At 51.6% G+C, this 21,402-nt stretch overlaps 1 protein-coding gene across 1 annotated transcript in view; it reads right to left on the bottom strand.

The window, feature by feature from the left end:
* PIEZO1 (piezo type mechanosensitive ion channel component 1 (Er blood group)) overlaps positions 1–21,402 on the bottom strand; it is a 144,087-nt gene that overhangs the window by 17,777 nt on the left and 104,908 nt on the right. Inside the window, exons 19-35 of the mRNA XM_084812771.1 lie at positions 19,842–20,018; positions 18,168–18,293; positions 17,431–17,631; positions 16,442–16,646; positions 14,923–15,027; positions 13,754–13,907; positions 12,325–12,568; positions 11,625–11,721; positions 11,041–11,209; positions 9,733–9,822; positions 8,466–8,554; positions 7,112–7,183; positions 4,019–4,119; positions 3,022–3,115; positions 2,732–2,839; positions 1,116–1,288; positions 496–617 (exon numbers count right to left, since the gene is read on the bottom strand). Coding sequence (XP_084668897.1) covers positions 496–617; positions 1,116–1,288; positions 2,732–2,839; positions 3,022–3,115; positions 4,019–4,119; positions 7,112–7,183; positions 8,466–8,554; positions 9,733–9,822; positions 11,041–11,209; positions 11,625–11,721; positions 12,325–12,568; positions 13,754–13,907; positions 14,923–15,027; positions 16,442–16,646; positions 17,431–17,631; positions 18,168–18,293; positions 19,842–20,018 — 2,327 coding nt within the window. The remainder of the gene's footprint in view (positions 1–495; positions 618–1,115; positions 1,289–2,731; positions 2,840–3,021; positions 3,116–4,018; positions 4,120–7,111; positions 7,184–8,465; positions 8,555–9,732; positions 9,823–11,040; positions 11,210–11,624; positions 11,722–12,324; positions 12,569–13,753; positions 13,908–14,922; positions 15,028–16,441; positions 16,647–17,430; positions 17,632–18,167; positions 18,294–19,841; positions 20,019–21,402) is intronic.

Below are 21,402 nucleotides of genomic sequence, written 5' to 3'. Positions count from 1 at the left end.
TCCAGCTTCCACACCCTCGCTCCAAGCCACTCCAGCTGGACAGCTGAAATCGGCCATCTAGCCACAAATGCGGGGTGGCCAGAGCACAGAAGAGAAAGACCCCTCCATGCTCCGCCCACCCTGCATTGGATGGTCGGTCACCTCTGAGTTTGGAGGATAGGATCCATTCTATCCATTCCCATAGGATTGCGCCCGTAATTGTTTTAGCATCAGGTTTTATTCCTTTATCTTTGTTGTTCACTGCTCCGAAATCTTTTGATGTGGACTGGTAGATAAATATTGTAAATAAATAAATAAATAAATAAATAAAGTGCTGCTCAACTGAGATCCCAGTGGCTGAACCCCAGCTCCAGAAGGAGATTTTGGAGATGCTCCCTTGCTCAGCTAAGGCCGTGGTCCCCACGGACCCCACTGGCCACAGAGCAAGGAGGCCCTGCAGATCCACCAGGCCTGGGCTCCCCCTCCCCCGCAGCCCCTCAGGGTCTATGCACCTGCCTGGAAGCTGCGCTGTCTGGAGACCCTACCGCCGTACCCGGCAAGGCGGTATCTTCCGAGGTATGGTCTGCCGCTACGGGTTGGTAAAGCCTGTCCAAGACGCCCCTCTGGACTTCCTCGGCCTACGGGGGAATTAAAGTGCCATCACCAGATGAACCTCCCCTTCCCTAATCGTCCAACAGAAAACCCCCCCTGCTGATTAATTTATTAACTGGAGCATGTTAAGCAAAAAGTGTGTCTGGGGGGTAGGGGATTAAGCTTCCCATCAACTGATGGGTGGTCTCTGAAATTTCGGGGAATTGCCTGCATGGTTAAGCTCACTCATTTAGTGAGGGCAGGCAAGAAATGGAGGGGTTCATTGAAAGGTGGAGTATAATGTACTGAAATGCTAAGGTTCAAGATGCAATTCAGCCCTATATATTGATTGGATTAATAGGATTTCCCCCTGCCCTTTGCCTTTGGTAAAACTAGTTAAGGATCAATGTCATGAAATGCTGCCATTCTTTATTTTGTAATTTGTCTAAAGTAAAATCAAACCACAAATAAGGCTAAAAATCAAACAAAAGCTAAAACAACAGATAAAAGAAAACGGAGCCCCCGCTCCTCCACATGTGGCGTACCTGATCGAGCTGCTGTGTCAGGACAAACCTCTCCAGCCCCAAGACAGTGGACATCTGCTGGTGCTCCTTGGTAAAGGCCCGCAGCCACTGGGTCAGCCCATCCACCGTGGCCTGGCACAGCACCCACAGGAAACGCAGCATGCTCAGTACCCGCTGCACCACGTTGCTCTTCCCTGAAGGCAAGGAGTGTCGCACGGGATCAGACCAAGGGCCCATCTAGGCTAGCCACAGGCTTCCCACAGCAGCCAGCCAGAGGCCTCCAAGATGCCCAGAAGGCAGGCATAAGGGCACTGCTCCCATCCCACCGCTGGCATGGCCCCCCGCACCCCCGGCCATTGAGACATAGTGGCCCGCTGCTTCTGAACATGGGCCTTCAATGTAGCCATCCTGGCCAGCAGAGATCAGCAGACCTCTCCTCGAGGAATCTCACCCCCCACCCTTTGAAAGCCATCTAAGTCAGCGGCCATCACCCACATCCTGCGACAGTGAGTTCCACAAGTTGATTATGTGCTGTGTGAACCAGGACTCTCTTGCGCCCATCCTGAATCTCTCACCAACCAATTTCATTTTTGGTGGGAGAGGAGGACTCTGAAGAAGAAGCCCAACTCTGTCTAAATATAACACAAGAGGAGACTGGCTGGATGAGACCACCGTGGATCCACCTCGTCCAGCATTCTTTTCCCAATGCAGGCCAACCAGATGGCTCTGGGAAGCCCATGGGCAGGGCACTCTGAGCCCAGCGGTGGCTTCCTCTGTCATTTGTCCCCAGCATATGATATCTCGAGGTATACTGCAACTGAACATGGAGGTTCTATTTAGCTATTACAGCTAACATCCATCAATAGACATAGGGATTTTTTAAAAACATCCATAAGCAGTCTAGAAATATAATAAACAAATAAACACACATTTTCCATGAATTTATAATCCTCTTAAAAGCCATTTGAACTAGTCGCCACCTCCCTCATAGAATTACAGAGCTGGAAGGGGTCCTGGAGGCCATCTGGTCCACCCCCTGCTCGATGCGCGAAATCCAGAGCTCAGCATCCCCAAAAGATGCTGTCCAGCCTCCGCTTGAAGACCTCCAGTGAGGAAGAGCATCCCCGCCACACACCCGTAAGTGACTGTTTCCATGGTCAAACTGCTCTTGCCCAAGACCTCCTCCTAATGTTCAACCAAAATCTACCTTCCCGTAAGTTAAGCCCATTCTATCTAGTTCTGTCCCCTGGGGCAGTATAGGACATATTTGTTTGCCCTCTTCTGTGTGATGGACTTTCAGGCATTTGACAGTTCCTCTTGTAATAAAGTATTGCTGATTGATTCTGCATTGTGCTAAGAAGTACTTCCTTTTGCCAGTCAAGTTGGCGACCCCAGGTTCTAGCATACGAGAGAGAGAGAGAGAGAGAAAGAAAAGTGCTCCTCTTTCCACCCCCTACCACCATTTCACAATTTTATACTGCATTCTCTCTTGCCATTTTATTTTCAGTGAGTTTTCTGCTATGACTCTGTGAAATAAGAAAATGCACCAGCCTTCTCCCCACCAAGTGTCTTGTGCCTGAAAGTGGGTCAAAGGCAGCCCAGCACACAGCCCCCTGCTTCCAGAGAACGTCGCCCACCTGGAACGGTCTCTTCTTCCTCTTCCCCATCCTCCTCCCCTTCTTCCTCTTGGCTGCTGGTCCTGTCCTTCAGTTCACCTTGCTGGGTTTCCCCTTTGGCCGCATCACCTGCAAGACAGACACAGCGGCTCATACACTCCCGCCCACACCGCTGACTGAGCGTGGCCTAGGCCAGGCGCCCTTCAATGTTGTGGACTACAATTCCCCTAAGCCCCAACCGGCATGGCCAATGGTTCGGGGATTCTGGGAGTTCAGGGATTCTCGCCTGGGAAGGGGAAAGGAAGACCTGCCTTCGGCCTGCTCCATCCTCCGCTGCTCTTCTTCCTGCTGCCGCCGCTCGCGCAGAGCGGATTTGGTGTTGGTCACCCACGCCTGATAGGCCAGCTGGAACAGAGGACCAAAAAATAGAAACATTAGAGAATGGGGGAAAGAGAAAAGGGGTGATGCTCAGTGCCTGGAAGCAGATCAAGACCTCACGTTGATGCAGCCTCAGTCGAAAAGCATCTAAGAGGTGAAGATGCAGCTGGAAGACAAATCAAGACATGCGTGTCAGATGGCAGACCCCCCTCCTCCCGAGAAATCCCTTTCTAGGGTGTCCCTTGAGCTACAGCACAGGTGTTGAGGGCTGAATTCCATTCTGGAGAAGCTCTTGGAGGCCACATTCTGGTTGTGGATGGGGGAAAAGGGGTGGGACTAAAAATACCCCAGACCCCAGCATATGTTAGCTTCAAGCTCTTACTGCCAGTCACGAAGGCTCAGGAAGGGCATTTCAACCTTTTGAAAAGAAAGAAACTGCACAAAAGCTGGGAAACCACCAATCAGTGGTAAGGGGGTGGGATCAGGGGATGGGGGCCTAATTTGGCCCCTGGCCCTGAAGTTCTGCACCCTGGATCTAAAGCTCACTACAGCTTCATCCTGGAACACATTTTCAGTGCTAAGGAACAATCCTGGAATGTGTGAAGGTAAGGAGCCAAAACAAGAGTGCCATTGCACAAGTGCAGAGAGCTTCCCCCTCGTGAGTGAGTAACCACAGAGGGAGTGACCCCATCAAGGATTTGGCAGGTGGGTGGGTGGGTGGGTGGGGTTGATTGTATCCAAAACAGAAGAATGTGGATGTGTGTGTGTATAAATACAGATGGTTTTGAGACCTCATGTTGCAAAATAATGGAAATGCATCCTAGTCACTCTGTGCCCTCCACCCACCCCCAGGTGTCTGTCCTACTGTTGGGTCACCTTTCCACCCTCCTCTTCCCCCAAGCAGCTCTTTTTGGGGGAGCCACCTCTAACCTGAAAGGCACTTTGCTTCGGCGGCTTCTGATCCTCCAGGACTGATTCCTCATCCTCCTCGCTGTCCGTCTCGAACAAGAAATAATCCCCGGAGTGCAGCACTGAAACCCCACCAAAAACACCAGAATCAGGCAGCGCCTTTCTTTCCTCTTCCCCACCAGCCACAGCTCCGTTTGGAACAGAGGCATGCAAGAAAAGGGTGAAGTGTGAAGTAAAGACAGCTAAGAGTGCCCTTGAGCATGTACAGAGAAACACCACTCCGTTGATACTCCAGAAATCAAGGCAAGGGGAAAGGCACATGTGAAAACCATGAGAGTTCCAATCTGACTTCAGATTGGAGAATGGGAGCCCTGGTTATGATCCTGTTTTGCTGGGGACTGAGTGCTGAGTCCTCAGATCCAAAATCTGGTATTCCCTTCCTGCAAACCAAACAGGCACCATAACAGACTCTTCCACGGATGCTGGCAGGCTCGCCCAGTGACACAAGCCTGGTTTGTCTCCGTGGTGATGGGAAGCTTGCTAGAGCATCTTTCGGAAGCAGCGGTCAGGCAAAATTCAGTGGTGGGACACCCTATGGAGGATTATGGGGGAAAGGGGCCTCAACGTGCATTGAGATAATTTGGAGAGGCCCTTTTTCAGTTGCCCCAGTCTACCAAGGTTAGGGGGCCTTCTGCTTAGCGGCAACTTGACCCTTGGCTTCCCTCCCCACCACCCCAGCACCATCATCAGCCTGGTGCGTAGCCTTGTCAGCTCTGCCTGCATTATTTGCCCAGGTGTTTTAATTCGGGTCTGTGGTGCTTCATGCTGCTTTTAGGATAACATGTCTTATGCTGTCTGATGCTGTTAATATTTTTTAGCATTATGCTTTGTGTCACTTGTCTAGTTTTAGTGTTTGGATTGATGGTTGTTAATGCCTTTGTATTAGCTGTGAAACAATTCTGTGATAAGGTGGGATTCAAAATGTATTAAATGCACACTTGCGCACGTGCACGCGCGCGCACGCGCACACACACGCACACAGAGGCCTTGCTCCCTCCTCTTCACTTTCTCCTTTCCCTTCCTTCCTTCCTTTCTTTCCTCCCTCCTTCCTTCCTTTCTTTCCTCCCTTCCCTCCCTCCTTCCTTTCTTTCCTCCCTTCCCTTCCCTCCCTCCTTCCTTTCTTTCCTCCCTCCTTCCTTTCTTTCACTGCATGCTGCTCCGCCCGAGTCGAGATATGACCCAATGAAAAAGTCGAGATATGACCCAATGAAAATACTCGTGCTTACAGCTGTATGCGCCCACACAGTGGGGATTTTTTTTCTTAATCCAGCGTAAGTGACCGGAAGAGAATAAAGGAGAGGGTCTTCATTCTGTGGTGGATACTGATCATACCATTTCACTTTGGAAAGGACTTAAACATGAGGAGGGAGCAGGAATTTGGATGCTAAAGAAAAGGAGCGTGCTCAACTATTTCTGAACTGTTTGGTTCATGCGGACATTACCGCTGTAGTGCCCTCTCCTCCCCACAGTGCCTCGGTCCACCCTAGTAGGAGCGTCTACTTCCTTTCTGGAAAGCAAAGCAGGTAACTGTGGGCTGCCCTCAGCTGAACGCCGTCCTCCTTGTGGCATGAGGAAAGAAAAGCAGAGAAGGTAATCCTGTACAAGCTTGCACATTAGCAGAGAAGGCACAGCCTGCCAACACTCGTCACACAAGCATCCAACGCTCATGCCTTCGCTCGTGCAAACGCAGCCTCTGATATGTTCTGTTTGGCCCAGCCTCCCAAGTGTCAACGGAGAAAGGTGCCAAGCCATTTGGTCCATCTAGCCCAGTACTGGCAGCACTGGCTGGCAGCAGCAGCTCTCCAGGGTTTCAGGCAGCTTATGGCCCTTCCCCTAAACATAAAGATTCTAGTCCTCATGGTTCTGAATAAAGGAACGATGTAAGGAATGAGTCAGACTGTTGGTCCATCTGTCTCAGGATTGTCTACACCAGGGTTAGACAACCTGGCACCCTCCAGATGTTTTGGACTATGGTTCCCAATCAAATAAATCAACCAGCCCCAGCCTGGTTTGCCAATGGCCAGGGATTCTAGGAGTTGTAGTCCAACACACCTGGAGGGCACCACGTTGCTTAATCCTGGTACACTGACTGGCAGCGGCTGTCCAGGTTTTTCAGGTGGGGTCTTTCCCATCCCTACATGGAGGCGCCGGGGGATCAAACCTGGGACCAACCTGCACGCAGAGTGCTTGCTCTGTCCCTGAGCTATGGAGCCTCCCACTCCTCAGCTGCCAAAACCTCCAGTTTTGCAGGCATGTGAAAGCCATGGCTGCAATGCCTGACCACCAGCAAGCCCTAAAAACAAGATTCCAGCTGCACATCCCTGAGCTATGGAGCCTCCCACTCCTCAGCTGCCAAAACCTCCAGTTTTGCAGGCATGTGAAAGCCATGGCTACAATGCCTGACCACCAGCAAGCCCTAAAAACAAGATTCCAGCTGCACATCCGGAGAAACTTCCTGACTGTTAGAGCAAGACGACAACGGAACCGATGACCTAGGGAGGCGGTGGGCTCTCCCACACTGGAGGCGTTCAAGACGAGGCTGGACAGCCATCAGTCAGGGATGCTCTGACTTGGATTCCTGCACTGAGCAGGGGGTTGGTCTTGTAGGCCCCTTCCAACCCTACTATTCTATGATTCTATGCCAAATATAAGGTACCCCAATGCTCAGAAGAGCTCAAGGATCTCACGGTTTTTTAAAGCACAGTCTTAGGACAGGTGATGTTCTCTGAGATGTTTCTTAGGCATTACTAAGAGAAACAGGCAGAGAAAGAGCCCAGACAGCACTTTTGGGGGCAGGGGTGTCAGATGGGTGCATGCAAGGTTGGGTTGGACAGAGACCCCTCGTCTCCCAAGGATAGAGTGATGAAAGAAAGGCCGACCAGTAATAAATCAGAACAGATGCAAGGCATGCAGAACGGAAGAGCTGGATTCAACCCCCTAGATGATTTGTGTCAGCGTTGTCCCCACCAGCGGCAGAGTTAGGTGGTTGCCCTACAGCAAGATGAGTCAGGGTTAGTGTGCCCGCTCGCCCTCCAAGCCAGGGCCGGGCAGTACCTGTGGCATGATCCAGCCAGGGGTGCCACCAGTGCTTCCTCTGGTGGGAAGGGTCCTTCTTGGCACCTGTCTCTGCAGAACGGGGCACAAGGAAGTATGAGGGAGGTGCCATGGGCAGGCAGCATCTCAACTTTGCATGGCTGCCAACGGAGACTGTGGCAGCTGCCAACTGAGCCCCCCCCCCACCTCCGAATGCATACAAATGCCTTCCATAAACCCACAAGGGCTAAGCAGGGGCAGGAACGGATCAGATGGACAATTTCTGCCCATGGATCCACTCTGTAGGCAACCGGCAATGACAGAGAGAATGGGGGTGGCCCTGCCTCGCAAGGCTGACTTGAGGGGGTAAAAGCAATCAAGATTCTAGAACCCGTCACACAGCCAAAGTGATCCATACAATGCTTTGCTGTAGTTGCAGGTTGAAAGACGCATCCTCCTGGAAGGCTAGTAAGAATGCAGGAACTACCGAACGTATAGCACCCCCTCCCCTGTTTTTAAACCCCAGGGTCTGGGCATCCTAACTCCAGCTGCATCTGAAATCCAGAAGCTACCCTACTGAGGATGAGAAGCTATTTGTATTAGAGCAGGGGTGGGGAACCTTTTTTCAGTCTGAGGGCTGAACTATCTGGGAAAGATCTCGGGGGCCACACTCCATCTGTAGGCAGGGCCAGAGGCAAAGTGGGCAGGGCCAAAAGCAGAGTGAGTGGGGCCAAAATGTGATCATTACTGATTTTAAGCCTACTCAGAAGCAAGCAGGACAAGGGTTCTGCCTGTCTACTCAGAAGTAAACAGCACTGTCAAATAGCATCCCAAATACCAAGCCTCTGCATGACTACTCAGATGAAAGCATGAGCAGCATGTCTGCTCAGAAGTAAGCAGGACAAGCCTCAGTAGTAAGCAAGTCTGAATCACTCAGCAGCTTCCTCAACAGTAGAGAATAGCTGCTGATCAGAAACAAGAGCTTTTCCCTGCTGGGAGAAGGGAAGAAGCTGGTGGACTGTATGGGAAACACCCGTGGGACGTATCTGGCTCATGGGCTGGATGTTCACCATCCTTGTATTAGAGGGCAACTTGCAGCATCACAGGTTAGTGATGCATCTGTGGGTAGCTGCATGCTCCCTGGTCCACAGAAACATGGAAGAACAGGGGGCCACTGGAATCTCCTCAAACCGGGTGTCTAACACAGGGCATGGCAGGTCAGAGCGGGCCCTTTTCGACTGCAGCTGCTTTTCTATGTGGACCGATGGAAGCGATGATGGGCTGGACGGCAAAAGCATGGATGTCCTACAGGGGCTTCCATCACTTGGAAAGTTGGCCGCCGTTCCCCATCCCGGCCCTGAAAGCCACTTCGCACCTGGCTGGTCTGTCTCCGGGGTCTCTTCATCATCTGCTGCGAGCTTGCCCTGGTGGTACTTCTCCTGCTTGGCCCGGATCCGCTCCATCCTGTGGGCACATGGCAATATTGGGGGCAGAGGAACTGGCTCCAGCCACCCTGGGTTCCGTTTTCCTGCCCGGAAGACCAGAAAGTAGCCCCCTCCCCAGGCAGTTTTTCCAGGTGCTCTGAGAACAAAAGTGAGCATCCCGTGATGCTGACCGTCTCCATCTTATACGACGGCCTCTAGTGCCAACATCCTCATACTTAAACACCCCAGCACTGATTTACACCTGCAGGTATTTCTGGGAAAGGGGATGGATGACTCGGGCGCCAGCAACTCCCTGTCAATGAGAGCCCTGGGGCTTGGCTACACCTCAGCTGCACGGGACAGGCTGACAATGCTTGGAGAGGGCTCAGAGCCTTAAATAAGCAGCCCCTGGCAGGCAGGGGGTGCTGCGCCCCATCAGGAGCATTTTCGCCTTGAGATAAAGCTCTCCCTGCAGGCACAGCCTGTGGTCACATGATCCGGGCACCTTGCTGAAGCTAAGCAGGCCGGGATTTGGTCAGTGCCTGGATGGGCGACAGCTTGGGAACCCCCTCATGCGCCCCACCTTGAGCTCCATGATGGAAGAAGAGTGGGAGAGTATGTCTTGTCTGGTGGAGGCTGATGGGAGCAGTGAATCTGCTGCTGCTTTCAGATCTCCAAGGTGTTTCCACTTTGCGCACCTTGGAGAGCTCCTTCAGAGTTCTGACTGGTTCGGACTGAAAACCTGGAGCGGATTCCCCGCCCCACTGACATCGGAGCCACCAGCCTCCCCTGTGGCTGTCTTTCTATCTGTCCTGTCTCTTAAAACTAACTAAAATACATTTTCCCCTGGATGGCTAATTGCTGCGGGTGAGGGTGTCTCAGGGCTCCAGGCTGAGCAAGGAGGGAACTGGCTTCCTGCCCCAGTCAGGGTAGGACTCTGGGACAGGAGTGCAGAGCCCACCCTCAGCAAAATGAGCAGGAGAGTCCCAAGTGTAGCAGGGCAGGCTTACCACATTTTGAACACACACTTATCATCTAAAGAGCCCCCTCCCCACAGGACCACTACCTCCAGAGGCTAAAAGGACCTAACGGCACCACTGGAAGGTAGATAACATTCCTCCTCCCCTCCCTAGTCCTACCTGCAAGGGGTTAATGCAAGAAGGTGCTTCTCCCCTCCCTCTAGCCACAGCCCTCCCCCTCCCCAGCCCCCAAACTCACTGCCGCTTGAGTTGCACCAAGGACTTCTTTTCCGCCTGGTGGTGGGAGCTCATTCGCTTGATCATCCTGGCCTTGTAAAGAGCGAAGCCCCTGCACAGCGACAAAAGGAAGTCAGCAAAAACTGGGTTGGGATGCAGACCACTCTCAGAAGAATGGATCGAACCAAAGGACCATCTAAGACCGGCATCCGGTGTTATGGCTTCAGCGTCTGGTACCCAGTCCGAGGCGGACCTGCTTCTGAGCATGGAGCCGCTGCTTCTAACAACCCAAGCAGGACAAGAACTCTGCTGGATCAGACCGAAGGTCCCTTTCGGACAGCGTCTGACAGCTCCACACAGTGGCCCAACCAGATGCTTCTCCGGAAGCCCAAAGGCAGGGAAGAAAGGCAGCAGCCTGCCTGCCCCGCACAGTTGTTCCGCAGCAACTGACATGCAATGGCACCCTGCAGGGGCGCTGGACCTCCTTCAGCTCGAGAGCCAAATTCAATTTTGGAGAAGCTCTCCGGGCACATTCTGGGGGTGGGGGAATGAAGGCAAAGGGCGGCGGGGCCAGAAACATCAACCTACTATAGCTTGAAGCTCTTCCTGCCAGTAAATCAGCCTCAGAGAGGCATTTCAACCTTTCAGAATGGGGAAAAGCTGCACCGAAGCTGGGAAACCACAGAAGTACTGGTAGTTGGGTGAACGGGTTATGCTGGGGGAAGGGGGTGTGGCCCTCTGGGGAACCCCAGAGGGCTGGATTGGCTCACAGGCGTGAGGTTCTGCACCCGTAGCACACTACCTCTAAACCCAGAAGTTGCAGATAATCATCACAGCTATCTATCCATCCAGAACCTGACTTCGTTTCTCTCTTGTAAGGAACCCAAGGCGGCATACATGGTCCTCCTCCTCCTCCCCCTCCCCCTCCCCCTCCCCATTTTATTGTCACAACAAACTTGTGAGGTAGGTCAGGCTGAGTGTCAGTGACACAGTCAACCAGCTTCAGGGCTGAGTGGGGACTAGAACCTGGATCCCCGAGCCCCAGTCCAACACTCTAGCCACCACACTGGCTCCCTGGCTACTAGCCATTGATACACGTCTCCTCCACACTGTGCCATGATCCTGCAATTCCCCTCCTCCCAGCCTTGTTCACACTCTGCAGCCTGGATTGCAGGACCGGCCCAAGGAGTTTGCTGTGCTCCATGCCGAGCCCCTGGATTATTCTCGCAACGCTGCAGAGGATGCAGGGCGCAGCTCTCGGATCATGCCCACAGCTTTGCCGGTCACCCCTCCGCACACTGCTCCTCAAGCCCGGTCCTTCTGCGCCCACCTGGAAGCCTGCAGGGCCGAGGCCTGGAGATCCGCCACGACATGCAGGAAGTAGTAGCTGAGGAAGACCCTGCGCTGGAGGAGCAGGAAGAAGAAGCAGATGCTGTCCCAGATGATGCCAGCCTCCTCTACGGGCAGCGCGCAGTCCTGGTTCTTGTCTGCAGCCTTGGCTGGCAAAGAAGAGGAGTGGGGGTACTCGGGATGCAGGAGTAACAGGCATGGAGCACGGCCCTTGGTCTCCTCTCTCCCTGCTTTAAGAGTGCCAACTGGACTGTCCCCGCCACCCCCCACCCCCGAGGGGTCCGTGAAGACCGTCACTCTATCCTGGCTCTTCCAAATAAGGTCCTGGCGCAGCCAAGCTTCCAAAGCCCAGATGGGCCTCTGATTAGGGGTATCGGAGAAATCCACAACGGATTGAAATGAGTGCAGATCTGTATGCATCTGACTTGTGGATTCTGCCCAGGACCAGCTTTTCCTGAGGCCTAAAACTGGGCAGACGTCGTGACACAGAAAACCCAGAAGAGCCAGGATCGGACCTCGCCCTCTCCACCAACCACTTGGGAGCCACCAACTGCAGATACTCACGGTCGTAGTAGCCCTTGACAGTGCAGGCCAGGCTGAAGAGCTGGATCACCCAGCAGAAATTGTTCTGCATTTGCTGGACAAAGACGCAGGACAGGAGCTGGAAGGAAAGAATTGGGAAAAGGGAGCCATGGCATAAAGAGGGAGGAAGACAGGAAAAGCTGTGCGCCTCCTCACCTGAGGTCTATGCTGGATCAGACCAAAGCCTCTCTAGCGGTGGAGGCGGGTGGCTCCAATTTCAGTGGGGCTATGGATCCATTCTGGTTTTCAGTCAGAACCAGCCAGAACTCTAAAGGAGCTATCCAAGGTGTTGAATCTATTTGGGGGATATGGTTCAGCACCTCAAGTAGCTCCTTTAGAATTCTGGTTGGTTCTGACTAAAACCCAGAACAGATTCACAGCCCCACCGAAATCAGAGCCACCCGCCTCCACTGCTCTCTAGTCCAGCATTTCGAGGGCACGGCGGCTGCAGCCTTTTGGTTGCAACCCCTCTGCAACCAGTCCAGATTATGTGCAAAGAAAACCTGGATAAACCACACAACTTGCTCGCCGCCACCGCCCCCCCCCCCATTTGACATGCATTTTGCAAAATTTCGCCTACTTCTGCAGACTGTGACAAAGGGCGAGGAGCTAGTCTGAGAGCTGAAGAGCCCCTCTGCACCTCTCCCCCCCGAGCAATGGGCGTCCGCCCCACAACACCTACAGCGAGCATGTTCTTGGCAATGATGACGGTAACATTGTAGAGGATCAGGCAGTCCCACAGCACCAGGCGGGCACGAAGCGGCCGGCGCAACAGGGCAGTGCCGACGAGCAGCAGGTAGAAGCAGGCCGTGAGGTAGGCCAGGCCGAAGATGCTGATGCGGTTGGCGCCAGCCACGAAGACAACGACCAACACGAACCAGAAGAGGTAGCGGAACACGCACACCTTCAGCATGTCCAGGTAAGACCTGGAGAGAGGGAGAGGGAGAGACAGGTTACGAGCACAAGAAGAGCTCATGCTGGATTGGGCCAAGAATCCAGCGACGGCTATCCGTCTCTCCCGCTGCTGCTCCCCAGAGCTGGATTCTCTCTGAAACTGGAGGTTCCATAGTCATTCCTTCTCCATGCATCTGTCTAACCCCCTTCTAGGAACATAGGAAGCTGCCTTATACTGAGTCAAACCACTGGTCCGTCTAGCCCAGTATTGTCAACACTGACTGGCAGCTGTGGCTCTCCAGGGTTTCAGGCAGGATTCTTTCCTCACCCTACCCGGAGAAGCCAGAGATCAAATCAGGGACCTTCTGCACGCGAAGCGTGTGCTCTGTCACACTGAGCTATGGCCCCTCCCTTCTAAAGCCATCTACGTCCGTGAGTAATATGTCCTTTCATTTGCTTATAAACAGCAAAGTCTCTTGATTGATTGATTGATTGATTGATTGCATTTATATCCCGCCTTTTTCCTCTTGCAAGGAACCCAAGGCGGCTTAGATTATCCTCCTCCTCTCCATTTTATCCATATAATAACAACCCTGTGAGGTAGGCCGGGCTGAGAGTCTCTGACTGGCCCAGAGTCACCCAGTGAGCTTCCATGGCCAAGTGGGGACTAGAACCCGGATCTCCCAGCTCCCAGTCCGTCACTCTCACCACTACACCACACTGGCATTCATAAAGAACTATTTCCATAAAACCCTGTAAGTGAGCTTCGGCTATTGGATGGTACAGAAATGTAAACAATAACATAATAAAGAAAATAATAATTCTGGAAAGTGCTATGGTTCATAGACTAACCTTCCCCAACCTGATGCTCTCCAAACATTTTGGACTCCAGTGCCCATCAACCCCAGCTAACAGGGCCAATAGTCAGGAATGCTGAGAGTTGTTGTCCCAAACACCTGGAAGGCACCAGCCTGGGGAGGACTGGTTTAGACTCAGGTGAATCTCTAGGGCGGAAAATTCCACAGCTCCCAACTTTTGCTGTGGGACAACTTCGTGATGTGGTATTTTGCAGAATTTGCATGTGCTGAAGTCGTGGCTGCCCTCCGTTGCTGCGCCCCCGAGGCTGAGCTTAAAATGCGAACACACGAAAGCCAGGAAAACAATCCAATGGCCAGGTCAGTTTAAAAACAGACCAGCTGGCAACATTTTGCACCCACCTGCAATTGACAAAGTTGGGCACGGGGTTTGGCTGCCCCTGCAGTGGTTCAAGCTGCTCCCTGTTGTCCCCAGCCAATCGCACCCATTCCTCAGTCTGCTCGTTGACAAAAACCTTCCACTGCTGCGAGGCACACAGCAGCAGGAGGAAGTCGCCTGCAAGAAGCATGAGGGAATCTTAAAAAGCATCACACAAGGAGGCTGCCTTAGCGTGAGCCAGAACATCAGTGCATCTAGCCCAGGATGGTCAACGCAGACTGGCACCAGTGGCTCTCCAGGGTTTCAAGCAGGACTTTTTCCATCCCTACCTGGAGATGCTGCTGGGGATTGAACCTGGGACCTTCTGCATGCAAAGTAGGGGTTCCACCACTGAGCTACAGCCCTTCTACATATCCCACCAGAAGTGACAGAAAACAAAGAAGGGTCCTGCTGGGAAGGGCACCTCCCCTTTCTGAAAGAAGGCAGGGTCAAGGGATGAATCCCCGCACTTCCCAAGGATGTGTGGTCTACACTAGCATCACCCTCTAAATCGGGGGTGTAGAACCTCAGGCCCGTGGGCCAAATCTGCCCTGCCTAGCATCCCAGTCCAGCCCTCCAGGGTTCTCCAGATGGCCACGCCCCTTCCACTGGGCCCACCTTCTTTCCCCGACCACCCATTGTTTGGAGGTTTCCCTGGCTTTTTCCTGTATTTTTCCCTATTCTCAAAGGTTGAAATGCCTCTTCTAAGGCTTAATTATTGGCAGCGAGAGCTTTAAGCTAAAATATGCTGGGTTTGGGGGTATTTTTGCCCCCCTTTCCCCTTCAGCCCCACCCACCGCTGGAATGTCCCGCCCCCCGTGCTTGAAAATCGAATTCGCCTCTTGGGCTGAACAAGGTTCAACACTGCTGTGCTAAGTGGTGCGGCTTTGCATGGCCTAGGAGCTGTCCCTGGGGCTGAATTACAGACTCTCCAGAATCAAGGTTCAATTGGCCATGTAGAGTTGAGGGCAGAACCTAACTGCGTCCCGAGGGAACCCCAAATGCTACGTCCTATATGCATTCAGCAAAACTTATGTGTGCTTGTTGCGCATGTTCTATTCTGCCCGTGCCTGCTACGTGGGAGGGACAAGAAACTCCGCAGAAAACTCCGAAGCCCTGAAAAATAGCACAAGGGCCTATTCAAAGTACTCACTCATGAGATTGATGGAGTTGGGTTTCACAAAGAAGTCAGGGAAGAACATCCACTTGATTAGAACGGAGTTAATGGGGATGGCGTGACTCCACCTCCAGGGGTAGTCTAGAGGAGGCAAGAGAGAAGAAATCACCATTGTGTAGCGGCCACCAGACAACTGCCTCCAGTGGAAGGGGGTCACCTAACAAAGAGCTCCTTTTCTCTCCCCCCTCCCTGCAGCTCTTGCCTGCAGAGGGAACAGTATGCAGATGGTCCCTCTGCAAGTTTCGCCGAAACTACAGGGCTGTGCGCAACACATTTTTCTTCCCTTCATACACAGACATCCTGACAGGTCTGCTGTATTTCTTGTTGCCTGCCCAGGCCAGTTACAACATCCCCTTTCCCTAAATAAGGATAGGAAATGGAAAGGAAGAATCCAAGGAGATCTTCTTTGCAATGTTTGAGCTGTCAGAAGAGAGTCCAACACTGTATGCAGCCGGATCTCCTCAAAACTAGGCCACTGGTTTCATGTGCTGGAGTTGCACCCAAAAGTATGGGGATCACAAAGGCTTTCTCCTTGATGCGTTAGCTTGCTGCATGTGGCCAGGGATGGCTTGGAGGGAGACTGATGTGGGTTCACTTTCAAGCAAGGACCAGGAGAGGGGAGACTGCAACATTTTCAGAGTTAGATAGCACAGAAGACTGCTACAGTCATCCTTGGCATGGATTAAACCAGTGGCCCATGAAAAAAAGAGTGTCACAAGCCCTGAAATGTGTTTATTATTTATTATTACATTTATATCTTGCCTTTTTTTCCTCTTGCAAGGGACCCAAGGCAGCTTACATGGCCCTCCTCCTCTCCATTTTGTCCTCACAACAACCCCAAGAGGTAGGTTAAACTGAGGGTCAGTGACTGGCCCAAAGTCACCAGTGAGCTTCATGGCCAAGTGAGGACTAGAGCCTGGATCTCCAGTGTCCCAGTCCAGTACTCTCACTACTACACCACAGGGGCTCTCTTGAGGCAAACCAATCATTCTCTCTTTGCTTTGTGCTGATGCCTTGCTCTGTTTCTGCAGCTGCTCCTTCACAGAGATGTGCCCATGCAGGGTTCTGCGAAGTAAAAGTTACAGCAGGGGCTGAGGGGGACCTGTGGTCCTCCAGATGTTGTTAAACTCCAACTACCATCAGACCCAGCCCACCTGGTCAGGGATGATGGACACAAGTTCTCCACTCCTGATTTACAGGGATGCAACCACTGGGGAAGTATTTTGCTTTGAAGGAACTCTCATGCTGTGCTTGCGAGTGATCACATGCGTGGGGGAGATGCTTTTAAGCTGGCAAGCGGATACTAAAAAATTGCATCAATTTCTTGCTTTGGGGTAAAACCACCCAACTGTGTTACCATTTTTAAAGGACTGACTCTAAGGAGTGAGGGGGATGAGGCAGAGAAATCCACGTCCTCTTCAAAATTAACAAGAAAGAAGGCGCAGGACTCTCTCTCCCAGATTTCCACGGTGCCTGCAGCCTCACAGAGACTTACCGATGCACAGTGCCGGAGGGATGCCAACACACAGGAGGTACTGGAAAAGTAGGAAGAGTGCCAAGAAAAGACAGTATTTGGGCCAGAGCCGGGCAATGGCATGCCGCCGCCGCCGCGTCAGGATGACAACCAACCAGCAGCCGTGGAAAATCACCATGAAGTTCATCCGCTGGCCAATCACGTTCACGGTCATCAGGAAGCAGATCTGGGCAAGGAGGGAAGGAAGGGAGAAAGGAGGGAAGTGAGATGGCAGCTCTGATAATGGCACGGAGCCCCTGGGAGAGAAGTGTGGAAACAGGGACTCTTGAAATAAAGATCTTGTCCCAAGATGCGAGAGGGTTTTTTTCCTCCTCTCTAGTAGAGGCTCTAGTAGATGAGTGGATTAGGGCAGAACCATGGACGAACAAGGGGGAGGAATAAAATGTAATAAAGCAGGGGTCTCCAACATTTTGGGGTTGGTGGGCATGTTTGGAATGCTGAAAGAGTATCATAGGCACTCTCACAAAATGGCTGCCACAGTGGGCACAGACAATTGCAAAACATCCATTTCTCAGAAGGCAAACTGGAGAAGCTAAAAGAAAACTCACTTGCCCAAGAGCCTAAGTGCAAGGCAGAGGTGGGGGCTGAGTGCCAAACACAAAACCACTTTTCCGAGCCCAAGGAAAGATGGCGCTGGATGGCAGCACTTCACTTTGCAGCATGGCAGTGTCCCAAGTTAAAAAATAATTCAAAAATCTTAAGAAATAAAATAATCAGGAGGCGAAGGGAGCCTAGTGGGTGCCAAGAAATGTGTGTGGTCACCATGCTGGAGATCGCAGTAATAAAGAGTTGAAAACACGCTCATGTGCTTGTGGTTCCTTTTTGGATGAACTCCCTGCAGCCCCCATTTGGCCACTGAATGGAGGGTGATGTTACCATATTGGCCAACCAATGGTGTTTCCAAACTCAGCAACCTGGGCAGATGCCAAAGCTGGTTGGCCCCAGCTCACCTCCAGGCCAAACTTGTAGAAGAAGTAGTTGATGAAGTACTTGACACAGTTCATCAAGCCCTTGTCCAGGTTCTGGCGAGTCGCATCTTCGAAGATGGTCTGGGTGAGTGGGGGAACCAGCTGGTGTTGCTTCCGGTAATACTCCTGGCACCGGTACACAACAGCCTCGAAAACCAGCAGTACGAGCACTTGCAGGTGGTTCTGGAGGAGGCAAAGAGAGATGGGTAATGGGTGCGGAGAGAAGACTGATTTATTGATTGGTTGCATTTCTATATCGCCCGCTAGCCGACAAGTAAAATGATAAAAGACCCTCTGAAAACCAGCTGCAAAGAATCAAACCCCATAGATCTGAATTCTAATTCAGTGGGTCAGACAGCTCCAAAGGGCAATAAAAACATGGGTAGTTTATCTTACAGAAGTGTTCAGTTCAAATCTCTTCCATCCTTCTTTCCTTGAAGAAGACTGGTCTATGTGATTATCACCACTTTTTCTTTTTGTTTTACATGGCAATTGAAAAAGTTGAAAGCTGCAATGTTGACGCCTACTGGGTATACACAGCGGTGGCCATCGAGCTCCCCTCCCCACAAAAATGGGATTGCATGATGTCTAAGTGATTACATGAATCAGCCTTCCATTTGGGACCATGCCAGATGCAACAGCTCCTTCCCAAATAACTCAGAAGATGACAGAAGTGAAAGAAGGAGAGAGAAGGGTACCAAGATGGAGAAAACACTCACCTGGATGTAACCCAGGTTGGGGAAGCCCTTCCGGATGCCAAACCAGTTGGCTGGGTCAACAGGACCCCGGTAGAGCGTAGAGTTACCAATCTCCTCCGGCTCGAGATTGGTGCTGTTGAGCTGGGGCTATGGAGTAAACAAAGATTATGCCATATTTCTTATTATACTACAGTACTGGGAAAGACTGAAGGCAAAAGGAGAAGGGGACGGCAGAGGATGAGATGGCTAGATAGCATCACGGATGCAATGAATATGAACTTGAGCACACTCCGGGAGAGAGCGCAGGACAGGAAGGCCTGGCGTGCTATGGTCCATGGGGTCACGAAGAGTCGGACACGACTGAACGACTGAACAACAACAACAACAACAATAGTATACCTTATGTTATAATTAGGATTTATCTAGTGTTTTAGAGAGCATTCAAATCACCGCTCCATTCAAGATCTTTTTTACGCCACCCTTCCGCTAAACACTCCTAGCGTAGCTTACAATGTAAAACATCAGAATAAAATATACAATACAAACCACAATCCCTGACAATTAGCTGGGTGAAACTGATGGAAGATGTAGTCCAGAATACCTGGAAAGCATCATGTGGGGCTCTGGTGTTCCAGAGAAGGGAAAATGCCTCAAGATGGTGAGGGAAGGTAAATAAGAAAAGAAGAGCCCTGCTGGATCAGACCAAGGTCTATCTAGTCCAGCATTCTGTTCGCACAGAGGCAGCCAACCAGCTGTCGACAGGAAACCCAGAACCAGGACATGAGTGCAACAGCACCCTCCCACCATGATCCCCAGCAATATACAGCCATCAGGACTAGCAGCCATTGAAAGCCTTCTCCTCCTCCATGAATTTGTGCAACCCACTTTTACAGCCATCCAAAGTGGTGGCCTTTGTTACATCTTGTGGTAGCGAGTTCCACAGTTTAACTCTGTGCCGTGTGAAGAAGCCCTTCCTTTTATCTGTCCTGAATCTCCCACCAATCTGCTTCATGGGATGACTCCCAGTTCTAGCATTATGAGGGAGGGAGAAAAATGTCTCCCTCTCCACTTTCTCCACACCATGCATAATTTTGCACATCTCTGTCATTTCTCCCCACACTCACCTTTTCTCTAAGCTAAATCACAGATGTTGTAACCTTCCCTCATAGGGGAATTGCTCCAGCCCCTTGATATTTTTAATTGCCTTTTTCTGCGCTTTTTCCAGCTCTACAATATCCTTTTTTAAGGTGCGGTGACCAGAACCGTACACAGTATTCCAAGTGTGGTCGCACCATAGATCTATATAAGGGGAGTATGATCTTGGCAGTTTTATTTTAAATTCCTTTCCTAATTAGGCCTAACATGGAAGGAGAACACCTGGTCCTAACCTCGCTGTCCACAACATAACAAAAATCATAAAGCATCCTTTTATGAGGTTATAAGAAGTTATCTAAATCTGTTTTGAAAGCCAGTAAGATTCATTACCTGACAGCTCTTATAGGGAGGCTGATCCAGAATTTAGCATTATGATATAGCCAGTGGTTTGTTTCCCTGGTTAACTGCTGTTTTTTCTCACTTATTTATCTCTGGAGCTCAAACTCCCAGACATACCTTGCTATGGCTAAAAGCACCATCCACACAAACACAGAGACATGCAAACACATGCGCACAGTGATTTTGGCCCATCTCCCATACCTCAGTGCAGTTACTGGAGTACTCTTGGGGGTTGACGATCTTTAACTGGTAGAGCATCTTGCAAACGATGATGATGCAGACCCAGACAGTGGAGAGGCAGGAAGCCATGTGGCAGAAGCGGCTGTAGGGAAGGGCAAAAGCCCACAGTGCTACCAGCAGTAAATTCATCACCGACACCTAGGTGGTGGGAGAGAAAGGGAGGATGGAGAGTTGTGGCTGGGGCTGGGTGGCTCCCCATCAGAGCCACACCAGAAAAACATAGGGCAGTAGCGTCCAGCGCATAGTCCAGCATTCTGGGAATATTCACTGTGTCTGTTCATTCTTGTGGGTAAAAGCTCGAAAACATCTCACCAGTGCCTAGGATGAAGGGCTAGGAAAGTATCTCAGCAGCCCGAAGGTAGAGTTTTAGGAACATAAGTGCATCAGAAGAGCCCTGCTGGATCAGACCAAGGGTCCATCTAGTCCAGCGTTCTGTTCTCACAGTGGCCAAGCAGTGGCCAACGACCTGCCCACGGGAAGCCCACAAGCAGGACATGAGTGCAACAGTGCCCTCCCGCCCATGTTCCCCAGCAACTGGTATACACAGGCAGACTGCTTCTGATAGTGGTGGCAGCATATAGCCATCAGGACTAGTAGCCACTGAAAGCCTTCTTCTCCGGGAATTTGTCTCATCCCCCTTTAAGGCCATCCATGTTGGTGGCCATCACTACGTCTTGTGGTAGAGTTTTAGGACTCCGCATCCTCATCCTCCTCCATAACCAATTACAACCTTTTTTGGCAACAATAGACCTTGTCTTGCTGTGGTTACTTCCAGGTTAAACTACTGCAATGTGCTCCAGATGGGGCTGCCTTTGAAAAGCACGTCCAGCGACTTCAGTGAGTACAAAATGCAGGAGCCAGGCTGCAGAAAAGAGCCCATTTTGGTGATGCAGGACACCGTTATTGGAAGGAGCCTGGGGGAAGGAGGACCAGCCAGCAGCTGCACCAGGTGGATCCTGAGCCTGCTTCTGCCCCCGCCAAACAGGTGCTTAAGGCGGGGCTGCCAGAGGCAGCGCCTCGGCATCGCACTTGGAATCGCGTAGAACAGGACCTGAAGACCCACCCACCTGCCTCTCCAGAGACACCGGCAGCCACAGATACCAGCAGCAAATAGCAGCAGCAGAGGGCAGCAGCTCTAAAGACGAGGGAGAAAGGGGCAAAAGTGGACTTTATCTGCTCCTTCTTAGCTGCTGTTCTCTTTTATCTCTTTTATCTTTTATATTCTTTTATACTGTTGAACATTTTATACCTTAACATTTTAATATGTGCCTGGGAGGACTATTGGGCAACTCAGGGGGTCGGGGAGGTGCCACCATAACTATGGTCATGGGCAGGGGGAGGTATGGCGTTGGGGGATTAACAGGCCAGCTGAGGAGAAAAGGGGCTAGACACCTCACAGCTGTCCCCTCTTCTGGTTCTTCCCCAACCTGATGGTTCCTGGCAGCCTTACCAGTCTGCCCTGGGGTCTGGTGGTGCTGCTGCTGAATGCCAGGTCGGCCCAAAATAAGACCTCCCTCATCCA

This window comes from Heloderma suspectum, chromosome 8, assembly GCF_057233095.1.
Source record: "Heloderma suspectum isolate Gila_16-S chromosome 8, 16-S_ref, whole genome shotgun sequence".
Classification (NCBI taxonomy): Eukaryota; Metazoa; Chordata; class Lepidosauria; order Squamata; family Helodermatidae; genus Heloderma; species Heloderma suspectum.
Note: the sequence above shows the minus strand (reverse complement) of the source record. Positions and strands in the feature narration are given on the sequence as shown.